The sequence below is a fragment of the Sinohyriopsis cumingii genome, chromosome 16, assembly GCF_028554795.1.
Source record: "Sinohyriopsis cumingii isolate HCF-2022 chromosome 16, ASM2855479v2, whole genome shotgun sequence".
NCBI lineage: Eukaryota > Metazoa > Mollusca > Bivalvia > Unionida > Unionidae > Sinohyriopsis > Sinohyriopsis cumingii.
In genome coordinates, this window is record NC_142976.1 from 10,338,054 (window position 1) to 10,351,749 (window position 13,696).

General features: G+C 36.6%; 1 protein-coding gene across 1 annotated transcript in view; it reads right to left on the minus strand.

Moving 5' to 3' along the window:
• Positions 1-470: 470 nt before the first annotated feature.
• Positions 471-13,696, minus strand: part of LOC149779935 (uncharacterized) — a 28,181-nt gene continuing 14,955 nt past the window's right edge. The window contains exons 2-6 of the mRNA XM_089936631.1: positions 9,008-9,150; positions 7,583-7,914; positions 6,774-6,912; positions 4,917-5,089; positions 471-2,990 (exon numbers count right to left, since the gene is read on the minus strand). Of these exons, the coding sequence (XP_089792757.1) occupies positions 2,713-2,990; positions 4,917-5,089; positions 6,774-6,912; positions 7,583-7,914; positions 9,008-9,150 (1,065 nt within the window). The 3' untranslated portion in view covers positions 471-2,712. The remainder of the gene's footprint in view (positions 2,991-4,916; positions 5,090-6,773; positions 6,913-7,582; positions 7,915-9,007; positions 9,151-13,696) is intronic.

Consider the following 13,696-nt stretch of genomic DNA (forward strand, 5'->3'; position numbering starts at 1 on the left):
AAAAAAAAAGTAGAGACCCTCCCTGTTTCAATTTTCCCATGTTCCATTTCCAAAGACCCATCAGGTCGGGACCATATTAAAATAGGGTCTCGACCCTGTTCCATTTCCCCTTGAGGCTAAACAGGCCCAAGAATTTTTACCCATGTTAAATTCCCTTGAGGCTAAAGAGGCCCAGGGGTTTTTGCCCATTTTTAAATTTACATAGAGGCTAAACAGGCCCAGGGTGGCTTTTAATGCTAATTCCCCTTGAGGCTAAGGTGGCCCACTATACTACTCTGAATACTCATTTCAAAGATACCTGGTACAGCTTTTCGATAGCAAAGCCACTCTCTACCCATCTGAATAGTAAGCGTGAGATAAGTTGTGAACTATGGGAGAAGGCATTCATTTTTATATTATACTGGTAACTGATGGTTTTTACAATATTTCTGTACGAACATTAATTTTATGAGATACGAACAAGTCAATAATTTCACGAATTTAAGTTTATTTATCAAAATGGCGATTTAAATGAATGTCTTTAACAAGTACAACAATCATATCCTTAGTAGAATATATATCAATTTTCATATAGAATGAATGACAACATACGTCAACTGTACAAGACAATATTAATAAACTTCATTTTACGACTTAAAATTTAAACATGAGGTACAAATCATAAGCTACTAAAATATAAATAGTTTTCATAAAATCCTAAAATCCACCATAACATATATACACTGTGCTAGAAAATATTAATTTCATGAATTGTTATCACAAATTTAATTAACACACACCTCACCAATCTGGTAAATATATATAATAAGGATACAAATGAAAACTGATATAGAAATATTGATATCCTCAAACAAAACCCACAGAAAGAACCGTAAGAGATCGTTCCCATCATTACAATAGGTTTGACATTTATACATAGAAAAGCTCAACAGACTCGCTGCTCAAGAAAGTCACTTATAAAATTAAAACCTGATCTACTTTGGAATGCAGCACTCTTGGGAACGGAAAGGATACTGGTGTGAGGGGGTGGGGTGAGGGGATGGGGTGGGGTGTCTCACTTTCAGGAACAGTGAAAAGTGAGATATAAGTCAAAATAATTCTGAAAAATCTAAAGATGTTCAAAATTTGAATTACTAATTGTTTCAAAAACCAAAGAGTATGCAATTAACGTTGTAAAGAGAGTATATGATGGGTATAAGAACTATAATTTAATCCTTCTGTTTTGAGGTACCAAAGAACATAAGTATATATACATCGCTAGAGGTACTAAAGGACACTAGCACATTTGCTTCGCTAGAGGTACTAATGTACATAGTACATTTGCATCGCTAGAGGTACTAATGTACATAGTACATTTGCATCGCTAGAGGTACTAATGTACATAGTACATTTGCATCGCTAGAGGTACTCAAGTACACTAATACAGTTACATCACAAGAGGCCCTAATGTACACTGGCATATTTACATCGCTAGAGGTACTAATGTACATAGTACATTTGTATTGCTAGAGGTACTCAAATACACTAGTATATTTGCGTCGCTAGATGTACTAATGTGCACCAGCCTATATGCATCGCTAGAGGTACTAAATTACACTAGCACATTTGCATTGCTGGAGGTACTAATGTGCACTAGCACATCTGTATCGCTACAGGTACTAACGTACACTAGTACATTTGCATCACTAGATGTACTAATGTGCACCAGTCTGTATGCATCGCTAGAGGTATTAAAGTACACTAGCACATTTGCATCCCTAGAGGTACTAACGTACACTAGCACATCTTCATCGCTAGACGTTAAGGGAGATCATTAAGTTACTGTTCAAGATTTTAAAAAAATGCTTTCAAAAACATTACATGTTGCGTCTATTTAACTATCATCTTTATAAAATTACATCATATTTCACTGACCCCATCCCAGAACTGGATGGGTGAGTGGTTCGAATTTAAACAAATGATGGAAGAATGATATATCAATGTCTACATCAGGCTCAAGTGTTGGGGGGGGGGGATGTTCCAAAATTTCAAAAAGGCCCCTACTTTCTTTGAAAGATCACCAAACCAAAAGTCTATCTATCTGTTTACTCAAAGTGTGCATAATTCGCAATAAACGTGCACAAGAATGAATCGATGGTCAAATTTCAAGTCACCAGTAACTGAACTCTGTGTGTGTGTGTGTGTGTGTGTGTGTGTGTGTGTGTGTGTGTGTGTTCTCTTATTTAGTTGGGGGACTCGATTTGACCCTGTATCTCAACCATTGCAATGTATGACAAATATTTTTGGATGGTATTATCAAACAAATACAATATAATTTCATGTTTGGAATCTTAATATAATTCAGTGACACTAAAGTAGGCCTGAATATCTTTGATAACGCACAGGCACTTCCACTTTGAGTAGTGATGCTACGCGTTTTCTCGTCTAAAGGCGATTCCTTTCTAAACCTCGGTAAATAATACATATAAAATAGGGTCGAGTAGCTTCTAGACGTTCTAGACAAACCCATAATCAGTTTAAACTACTATTTTTCGTACGTGTGAAATATTTACACGAGGAAAATGCTTCATTCAGCAATGTTTAGGCCGTTGCTCACAAAATATCATCATTCATTCTAAGTAGGTCTCTTAGCACAGGACAAGACAGACGCGAAATGCGTGTAGCTTCTTAGGCGCAGTCACCAAACCGGATGTTCTGATGCATATGTTCACGTCACCGTCCTTGTGCTTCTCTGTAGAAATACACCGCATTCATATTAGCATTATTTCCCATCATGCATCTGTATCTTCTATATCCACCGACGATGGAATGGTCGCGAAATTTCCCTCCTAAAATGCTGGCATATGTTGTCAGCATTACCCTTTCGTCAGCAGTGAATATTGCCATGAAATTGTCTGTCTGAAGACTGAGTCCTTCTTGGACAGTCGATATAAAAGATGGTCTGCTTAAGGTCATCTCCAACGTCTTGCCATGATGAAGGACATCATAATCTGAAAATATTAACGATTATAAATTTTCTGTTACAATTATTAAAATGGGTTTGACAGCGACGCAAATACTTGAATAAAGGGTCTGATGGATACAAATGACTATAATTAAATAGCTAGCAGTGGGAGAGATTTGAGTGAGCAGAAAGCTGATATATTGGAAAGAGTCGATAGTGTTTGTTTAGGGTGTGACAACGACTAATACCAGAACCATGGTTGTAGAGAGCGATCACGGGTCCTTGGGTAAGAAACAACAGGGCCTCTCATAGTTCTTGGTCAAACAAAATATTTCTTTTATAAAATAAAAAAGTGTTCCGGAATATATTCCTGGTTGCCACCCCCACCCCCCCACCCCCACCCCCTTATCAGCCATGACCACAGCTCACTTCACATAGTCTCTTTCCTTATAATATGTTTGATAACTGGAAGACGTCTGTCTCTTCTTTTGAATTTACTCATCGTGTTGAGGCTCAGCAATAGGATGATTGCTTAGATCACGTGGTTCAACTGATTTCAACTAGAATCGAGTTACTTAAAATAGATCAAAACACATGTTTGCATTGCTGACATCAAAACTGAATGTTTTCTTTTTCAAAGTTTGGAAATTAGGCTTGAGCATGTGCGTGTGTCCGTGAGATTTAATTAAAAATAAATTTTCATAGCAAAGAATTACAATCACTGAACAAAATGTATCTTTCCTTGACGTTTCCACAACAAATCGAGTATATCTCCAATTCATTATGTAATAAATGATGAATGCTTATAATGTTGTACTATAATGGTATAGAGAAACCAATAAACGATTCGGCTGGACCTTACACTGATTGTCTAATTATTTCGGATGATATCAGACCTATAAAAATTTAGACATAAGAATGGAATGTTGGAAACTATTCTTGCTTATGAGACTGGCTACAACAGTATTAGGAAAAGGCGAACAAATAGATTTTTTTGCGAAAGAGGGCCAGACAGGACATCGATGTAGGTAAGGAAAAAAAATTCAAAAGTAGAACTGGCGAATGCGAATAAGAACCATGATTATTCAATGTGATAGCTGGTGTGTGTGTAAAACTGATAGAAAAAATATAACACAATTCAATACAAATATCACATGGATGACTATGAAAGACATCCATAGTAATGTAAACAAGCTGTGTCGCATGTGAAAAAATTCACACATGTTTCTGGGCAAAAGAAAGCATTTCAAAATCGAAAGGTCATGAGGTGGTGGTTGATAGGCCACTCCCCTTTCATGTCCTTGTCATCGCTAACGACAACAAGCAGGATAACCTGTCTGAGGATGGTTCTCGTCTAACGTGTCAGGTTGAACGAAGTTTTCACATGTCTAGTCTGCTAACAAAGACATAAAATTGTATGCCAATCATATATTTTGATGTTTGGTCAGAATATATATATGTAGACATTCGGAACAATCAACAGCTGAAAGCAGACTTCATACGTTCCGGTGTTTCTTTTTTGTAGTCTGATCACTTCTCTTTAGGCATTATGGGATTGCGAACTACCAGCAACATTTACTTACCTTTGAAACTGACGAGCTTAACAGCGTGCCAAACTACGCACATCCGAAAATGAAGATTTTGAAAATGGAAGTGCTCCAATAAGCATCGTCAATTTTACGCTTTGCACAAACACATATTAACATACTTTTTGAAAGAACCGTGCTTAGCTTAAAATTGCTTCCAAGTCATGTCTTAGACTGACTTCAGTAAGTAGTGGAAATCAACAAAGTAACGGGGCCACATGCTTGGACCTAATTTGTTGCTCTTAATATACAGACGTGACCTCAGAGTTGGTCGGCGTAGGGGTAATATCCAAAACTGGATAGTTAATCGCCAGATAGCAAAGTCTCTTATTTAGCGACTATGGCGCAGAGTGTAGCCGAAACGTGCATTCAGTTATATAACTTACTTTTAAAATTTCCACCAACAGTGACGTCTGTAGACGATGCACCATTGCATGCAGCCAGGTTAATGCTCATTCGGACTGCTTTTCCTTTCTTCAATGAGGAACGAAGAGCTCCGAATGTATGAATAGGCTTCATGCCTTTGAAAGGATTCATGTGAAACTTTATATCACCATGTCTGAAATAATAATAGTAATAATAATAATAATAATAATAATAATAATAGTAGTAGTAGTAGTAGTAGTAGTAGTAGTAAGTCAGACTTGGAAGAAGATGAGAAATAACAAGATTTATGAAGGAACAAGAAATTTATATCATGCCAGGCTCAAGTCGAAATGTATACTGTGTTAAAATTTCCTTGAATTTATCCAAGTGTAAACTATATATATGCTATATGGCGATATATGTACATGTATAAAGTAAACGAATTTCGGACACTGATCAACGTTTTTACTAACACTCACACACAGAAAACACAAGAATATCAGAATAAATAGATATCATTTTTTGTGTTTATTATATTTAGGGAGGAGGGAAGGAAATATCTTTCCAAGCTCCGTGAATAGGTATAGAGAAACTACAAGCAAAATTGTACATAATGTCAATAACATTGCAACAAACCCTTACTCCCTAACCCGTCACGCGTAGCAAGTCAACAAATATGAATTCTATCAAATATCACACGTATATTATATATTCTCTTCAAATTGCAAAAACTGACAACATTTGATTTAGGGGTTGCTGGCTTTAAAGGTGCTGTTTATGTATTTTTTAGTTAATTTTGACCCTTGAATGCATCATTTTGAAGTCTTTATGTTAACAATCAACTTATATAATGCCCTGTAGTACAGCTTTAGTGCAAAGATGTACAATATTTAACCTTCATATGTCTCATTTTGAGCCGAATGTAAATGCTGGTGTACGAGTGATCCCGCTGGGCACAGTCTTAAAGGAAGAAACAAACCAGCTCGTGTATCCTAAACAAACACGCGATATCAGCGTTGACCTATAACTGTAAGCATGTGGGAAAAAATATTACCTACAAGATATTAATTTGGAATAATACTGAACCTCAGATGTAGAAAAGAAAATCGTTATATAAGTTCCCAAATGCTAATGAGGGCATATACGTAGATAGTTTTGTTTTTCATGGTGTCAACGGCACTTTTGACATATCATTAACTATATTATGTCACGGAAATATGACCTATGTCTTTACCAAAGATAAACAAAGACAGCCTACCGGTCTGTCCTGGGAGGGTATCTCACCCGTGACCCTTATATAACGAGTCCAACGTTCCACCAGCTGAGCTGCAGAGATCGCGTGCGTTATCAAGGTGAATTCTAAATCATATGATGTGATTTGCTAATGTGTAATCAGCAGAAAGTCCGGAAGTTCATAGTAACGACTGATACCAAATATGTTTCCACTAGCTTCAGTGAAAAACATATGGAGACAAGTTAAAACGCTGTGTTTTGTTTCGGTAAAATTTGTGTCAGAAAAATCATAAAATGTAATCCCTATTTTTGGCTAGTTTCGGAAATAAACGACTGGATGCGGGATGAGAAAATCGAATGTTTTCATCCACGAAAAACATGGTTCTCACCTGTATGGAAATATTATGGATTAACTAACTGAATTCTAGTGAAATTGTAATAAAAGTTGTATGGCATCCCATCTGAATTTCGGATCAAGAAGGCGAAGAGTGACCAAACACTATGAGCCTATCACTACTGACGGACGCACAAGTGCATTCATTTTGCTGAATTTCTTTGTTGGTTATTTTGTGTGTGTGTTTGACAGGTTTGAAGTGTTTAAGGACAAGCAAATAATTTTATCAAGTTTTCATTCTCAGTCCTACCTGCTGTCCGAATTGTGCAGTATACAGCTGACAGTGAACACTGTTCGGATCTGTGATGTATCCGGATCCGAGTGTATTACAGTTACTGTGACGGAACCGTTTCTGTGAACCGTAACTTCCCGTGTGACTTCTTCTAACCCTGTGTAAATGTAGAATAAATGCAGACATATGAAAGAAATAAGCTTTGAATAAAATAGATCAATGATGCAATAGTCCATATCTGTCCATGTATCCCGTGTACATATGTACGCATCCAGAGATACTAAATAAGTAGACCGCTCCGGTGGCCTCGTGGTTAGAGCGTCCGCCTCGGATGCGGGAGGTCGTGGGTTCGATCCCCGGCCGAGTCATACCAAACACTTAAAAAAATGGTACAAACAGCTGCCTCGCTTGGCGCTCAGCATTAAGAGGTTAGTGTTAGGACTGGTCGGCCTGGTGTCAGGATAATGTGACTGGGTGGGACATCATGCTGCACCTCTGCTGCATGATGCCCCTGTGCCAGACATCACTATAAACTGCCACACTGCAGACATCGTAGCGATATGACTGAAAAATTGTTAAAGCTACATTTGAAAATCCAAATCACACACACTAAATAAGTAAATTTTTAATCAAACCCAAACTTGGGCTGTGTTCCTTTTCAGACCATTCGTGTATTTTAAATACTATCGAACAGAGTTTCAAAGAGCTTAATTTGGCCGGCTTAACTTGCAAATTGCAAAGATTTATTTGCTTTACATTGTTATATATACTTGACATAGACGAGAGAGAGAGAGAGAGAGAGAGAGAGATGTTGTGTGCACACTTACCAGTATCTGACGTAAACAACTTCCTACGAGAAAATTGTAGATAATCATGGTAACGTCCTTGATGACTTCCAATAACGTAGACGTCAATAAGATCTCCAAAGGAATATCTACTAGGTGGATTGCCTTCAATTGTTTTACATCCAGACAGATCTGCCAAGAAGTTTACATCACGTCCGCTATTTAGAGAGTCCGTTATAGATTTGTAATTGTTAAGATGCCACACACTGTGCATAGGTGTTTGAGACTTTCTTTTTGATCGTGGAGCCTTTTCGGACTTCAATGCGGAAAGTCTAGTTGTGCTTTCGGCTTCATCTGACTGTGTATATTTAACCCTGTGAATTGAATGTTTGGAACATATGCAGAAAATGGCAAAGAAAATTAGAAACATAATCTATCCGGACAGAGAATTACAAGACAATCTTTCAATTGATAAAGCGAGTATGTTTCATCATCAGCATCATCGTTATCATCGTTACTGTTAATATTCACGCCTCGAAGGCACAGAAATGCAGTATATGATATGTTCATCTATCTACACACACACACACACACACACACACACACACACGTGTATGCGTGCATGTAGCAGTCAGACAGTTTATTTTACATTAACTCGTTTATTATATCCAATGAATGTAACTTTTGAGATATTAACGCACCTTCAATTTGTTTCCGTGAGCTTTTGAACCAAATTACACAACAAATTCTATTGTCACATCTAAGCATTGTAATTTCCAACATATTCTGTAATAGACGTGAAGTACCAATACGTTTCATAAAGCAAATTACTTTTGGAGGAAAGGAACATTTTAATTGATTACCAGTAACAAATGCATAAATAAATTTACATGAATACTATAAATGGTTGCAAGAGATATATGGTAAAGTGTAAAGTCTTTTCTTAATGAAGCTTCATGTAAAGATTACAATTTTTAGTCCATCTGACGTCTTTGTATTCAAATTTTCTCAAATTACTGGTCACTCCACGATTAAGGGTGAAAAATCCGAGGTTTGGGATTCGCCAAAGCTCAAACTAGATTATTTACAAGTTGCAAATCTGAAGTTAGGTCAAGGTGTGTAGTCAGTAACTCAAACTACACCCGACAATAATACATCAAAATAAAAGGGAATTAAACAAATTATGTTAATCATACATAAGAGAAACAAAATCCTTATTAAATAACCATGATAAAACCAATGGGGAAAGCCTGGAAAATTATTTTTCTTAACAAATCAAATCCTGTGCAAAGCGCGAAATCGTAGAGTTTAACCTGAATGTATGTATGTATGTATGTATGTATGTATGTTTGTATGTATGTATGTATGTATGTAATGTATATATATGTATGTATGTATGTATGTATATATGTATGTATGTATGTATGTATGTTTGTTTCCAAAACAAGTCTCAATTTTCTTGCTTACTCTTTTGGTCCTATCTTGTGGATCTTGACGAGGTTGATGGGTACAGTCAGCTCTACTTTTTTGTTCCCATCCTTCAGATAATTCCAGACTTCGTTCAGTTGTAAGCTATTAGAGGTCAATGTTGCCATTACAGATATGCGGATCTAAAAGAAAACAATGTTTTTATCAGGTTTTAGAAAGAACAATTTAATTATCAACTGATAGATTAATCAGTTTCAGGCTAGGGTGTAGGTCAACAATTCATGCTACGTAACTAGCTGTTTCCGGATCCAGTTAACTGCAGTCGTGCTACGTAACTGTTTCCGGATCCAGTCAACTGCAGTGGTGACGCAGATTAGGGTAAATAATAAGCTTAGAACATAGAGATTAAACAATAAAAGAAATGATAGGTCTAAAAAGTAATATTCAGGGACGGATCCATATATATCGTTTGGAGGGGGCGTAAACAAGTACGTATTGGTTTTGTAAGATGGAACCCCCTAATTGGGGCCCAGGCAGTGAAGCCCACAAAAGCTTATGCATTTTAAGCGTTCTACCTTTAATCATAACGTAAAGAAAATTTACTCTTGAAAGCGTTCCTATTGTTGTGCGTTAATGTTTTTTTTTTTGGGGGGGGGTGAGGTGGAGGGGACGCCGCTGCCCTGTTTCCGATCCAGGATCCGTCCGTTATGCTTAAGAAATTTTAATCATGAATTTATCAACAGAATTCAAGAAACAAATCAAATAATTACGGAAACCCCTATATTATCTTTATATTCAAGAGTGGCGTGCCTCAGTAACCTAATCTTCAAAGGGAGACAGGTTATAACTTCAAAGGGAGACAGGTTATAGCTTCAAAGGGAGACTGGTTATAACTTCAAAGGGAGACAGGTTATAACTTCAAAGGGAGACAGGTTATACCTTCAAAGGGAGACTGGTTATAACTTCAAAGGGAGGCTGGTTATAACTTCAAAGGAAGACAGGTTATAACTTCAAAGGGAGACAGGTTATAACTTCAAAGGAAGACAGGTTATAACTTCAAAGGGAGACTGGTTATAACTTCAAAGGGAGACAGGTTATAACTTCAAAGGAAGACAGGTTATAACTTCAAAGGAAGACAGGTTATAACTTCAAAGGGAGACAGGTTATAACTTCAAAGGGAGACAGGTTATAACTTCAAAGGAAGACAGGTTATAACTTCAAAGGGAGACTGGTTATAACTTCAAAGGGAGACTGGTTATAACAGTAATAAACAGGATTTAAACTTTGAAGACTAAGCACGACATTCATATATCTGTCACTGTTAAAGTGTAGCGTGCTTCTGATTATATGCTTCCCACTGAAACTGGCTGATGGGAAAATATACCACTCAAGGGACGCTCTCATTATTGTGGTGACGAAAATTATATTGGAGACAAGCAACAGTATTATTTTGCCCGTTCTCTTTTACGAGATAAGAGAGAAATAATTTTTAAGCCATTCTGCAACTGTAAAACTGCAAAAGCCATATTTTTCACATAATTTCTCCTCATAATCTTTTACAATATATCAGTTTTATAATGAAACCGATATCCTAAACAATTCCTGGTCTGAACATAAAATTGTGTCAATATGATTTTTGTTAAGATAATACTTCCAAGAACTCTGACAGCTAATCATATTCAACTACGCATATCATGTACAAAGAGCGATGTTTACCTTTTGGCCAAATTTGTATCAAAGTCACTTATGCAAACATTGACACAAACATTCTCTTTTTTCTCTCCTCAGATTGACGTTTAAAACATTACTGGTATTGTTTACAATGGCATCAACAATGCCATTTCAACCATTACTGGTATTGTTTACAATGGCATCAACAATAGCATCAACAATGCCATTTCAACCATTACTTCACAATATCTAAATAAGCTGATGTGATGCTCGCATGCGAGACATGAGAGATTCGTCATAAATAAATATATGTTGTGGTCTTTTTAAACATTCATTTGGACTTTGCGCTAGGAAGAACAGGTGAGCTGGATACATTTGCCATGCACAACGACCGTTTATTCTATGGCAATGAGATATGTTTAAACCAACCCCTACTTCAAACAGTCTTTGAGCTTAGGTCACCAATTTAAATGCAAAAAATCGTAGTTTCCATGAAGCAAAATAGCCAAAGCATGTCCTTCGAATAGTCATATAATTAAAAGTTATATTAAACTGAAATCAGTTAAAATTTTGCTGAAGAAAGCTTGCAGTCAGACGAACATTTTTCAGGCGCATTAAATTTGAATAAAAGAGCAAAAAATTAAGCACAGTAGAAAAGGCATACCACTTCCATCAGTAAAGACCCAATCAGACATACCGTAATTACCCTACATACCACTTCCGTCAGTAAAGACCCAATCAGACATACCGTAATTACCCTAATCAGTCATATGCCAACAGCATATACTCAGAACTTATGTTACGTAGTTCGGTGGCAGACCATGGTTACATATTTAAATGCAATTTAAAGACTGAACCAACAGTATAGACCCTGATCTGACAATGGACTATGTGATGGATTATCAGGGTCTACGTTGTTTGCAGCTGTGCCCACTTTTTATGGAAACATTTAACTGGTGGTACCTATTGCAATCATCTGTTATTTATTTGAAAATTCCATACAACTCTCACCTGGACTTGTCAGTTTATCGGAAGTTTATATACACTCACAGAGAGGAAGAAACTATTGTTTCATCAAGATATAAAACAAAGTACAGTTGACTTGGCAATAAATTCAAGCACACGACTTATATTTATTATGGTTACATGCAGTCGAACACATTATCTCAAAGAAAATTCAAGCTGATTAATTGTGATCATCATCAAATTCTCAGGCATTATCTTTTCATTCTTTAGTAGTAGTAGCATCATTATCAGCAGATACAACAAAAGGTAGTAGTAGTAGTAGTGTAGTAGAAGTAGTAATAGTAGTAGTAGTAATAGTAGTAGTAGTAATAGTAGCAGTAGTAAAAACATATTCATCCAGGTAATGAATTCTTAACACGTCTGAATTACATGTATCATGTAATTCAATGTGTCCATTAGCATACTTCGAATCTTGGATGAGTTTTACAAAGCATCATTCGCAATCATAAAATACTTCTGTATCAACATATATGAACACGTGTCAGCAAATTACACACTATTAACTCGTAAGGTTTAGTCTCCATTGAAACTGCTAGTAACGACTCATATCCCGTCAAAAGGTCAAACACGTAATTACTGACGGTTTTTATTTTGAAACGACATATTTTAGTCTTGTGTCAGGAATTACATCCGTCCTCATTTCTAAACAACCACGGCTTTGCCATCCTGATATGATCATCCGCTGTATTTTATTTGCACAAAGAAAACTTAAAACTTTCATCAGAACTGACGAATATCTGGCCTGCCCTACGCTGACAGATTTCGTACATGTACATACATCCTTCATTATGAGCATTCGAGCTATAGCAGAATCAATATTCAATTTACAAACAAGTTTCATAATTCATGTACAATATTGTTCAATAAATGATGACAATTTAGGTTCTGTATTGACTACATTCTCCATAAACCTTTCTAAGGCTGTATCTTTCATATCAGTACCGTCCTTGAATTGGTGGAAGTCACTTTTTCCACCATTGGGGGGACTACAATTTGTTGCCATACCTGAAGTTTTCACAACTGCCATCGGACTATTAGCTGCAGGGTGTATTAGCAGGGTGTGCGTTGGAATATAGTCATCTAGTACTAATATTAGTATCCTTACTCGTACCTCGTGGACAGGGTACTAACATGAGCATATACTTGTTAATGGAGCAAGCCGGCTGTGATTCACACCCGGTGCTCTTTTAGCCTAATAATAACACTTTAATCATATTCCTTGCATGTTAATACCTGAAGTATCGAAAATCATTGTAGAAATAGTTGTAAAATCTCGTTTACCTTTTTTAGCCGATATTTTCGTTTAGATCGTCCGCCATATTATTTCAAATAATGATTACTTCCGTTCTCAGCCTCGTTTGTTTGTGTGCCATATAAGGACATTGACGCCATATTTGAAAATGTAAACAAATCGTAGTAAAAATTTGGCGCCGTTTGGGTCAGAAAATTCTGCGCATTAAAAGTAAATACGGTTTATCAGCAACTTTGAAATTCCACCAAGAAGCGATTATTCGTACTTGATTGATAATAATATAGCGTAGAATATCCAAATATGGAGTGGCAAGCCTTACGTAGAAAAGGGGTCACGGCGATAGTCTCGCGTTATCTGTCATGGCGGACAGGATAAGGTTAGAGTAACCATGCCAATTTATTTTATCGTGTAAGGGCTTAATAAATTCAAAACAAACCAAACTTCTTTCACAACATGATTATACCTATGTAGTTGATTTCTACACTGTTTGTTTTTCTAACTTTAGTGTTGATTTGTTTTGCTCCATTACATGATATGGGATCAGTTCATAGCCTCAACCACAACAAATCAAGTTGAGGCTACGACATCGTAGCTAATAGTCATCCACCTCAATACGCCATGCAACGATTTATCAATGTTTGTAAATAATACTCGGCACAAACAACAAGCACTGGGGAAGTTTGAAGTTGTTTATGATTAGGCGAGAAAGACATGCATCTGACTTGAACTGTTTGGATTTAAAAATTGCCACTTATGGACGTAATACAGAGCACTCAATT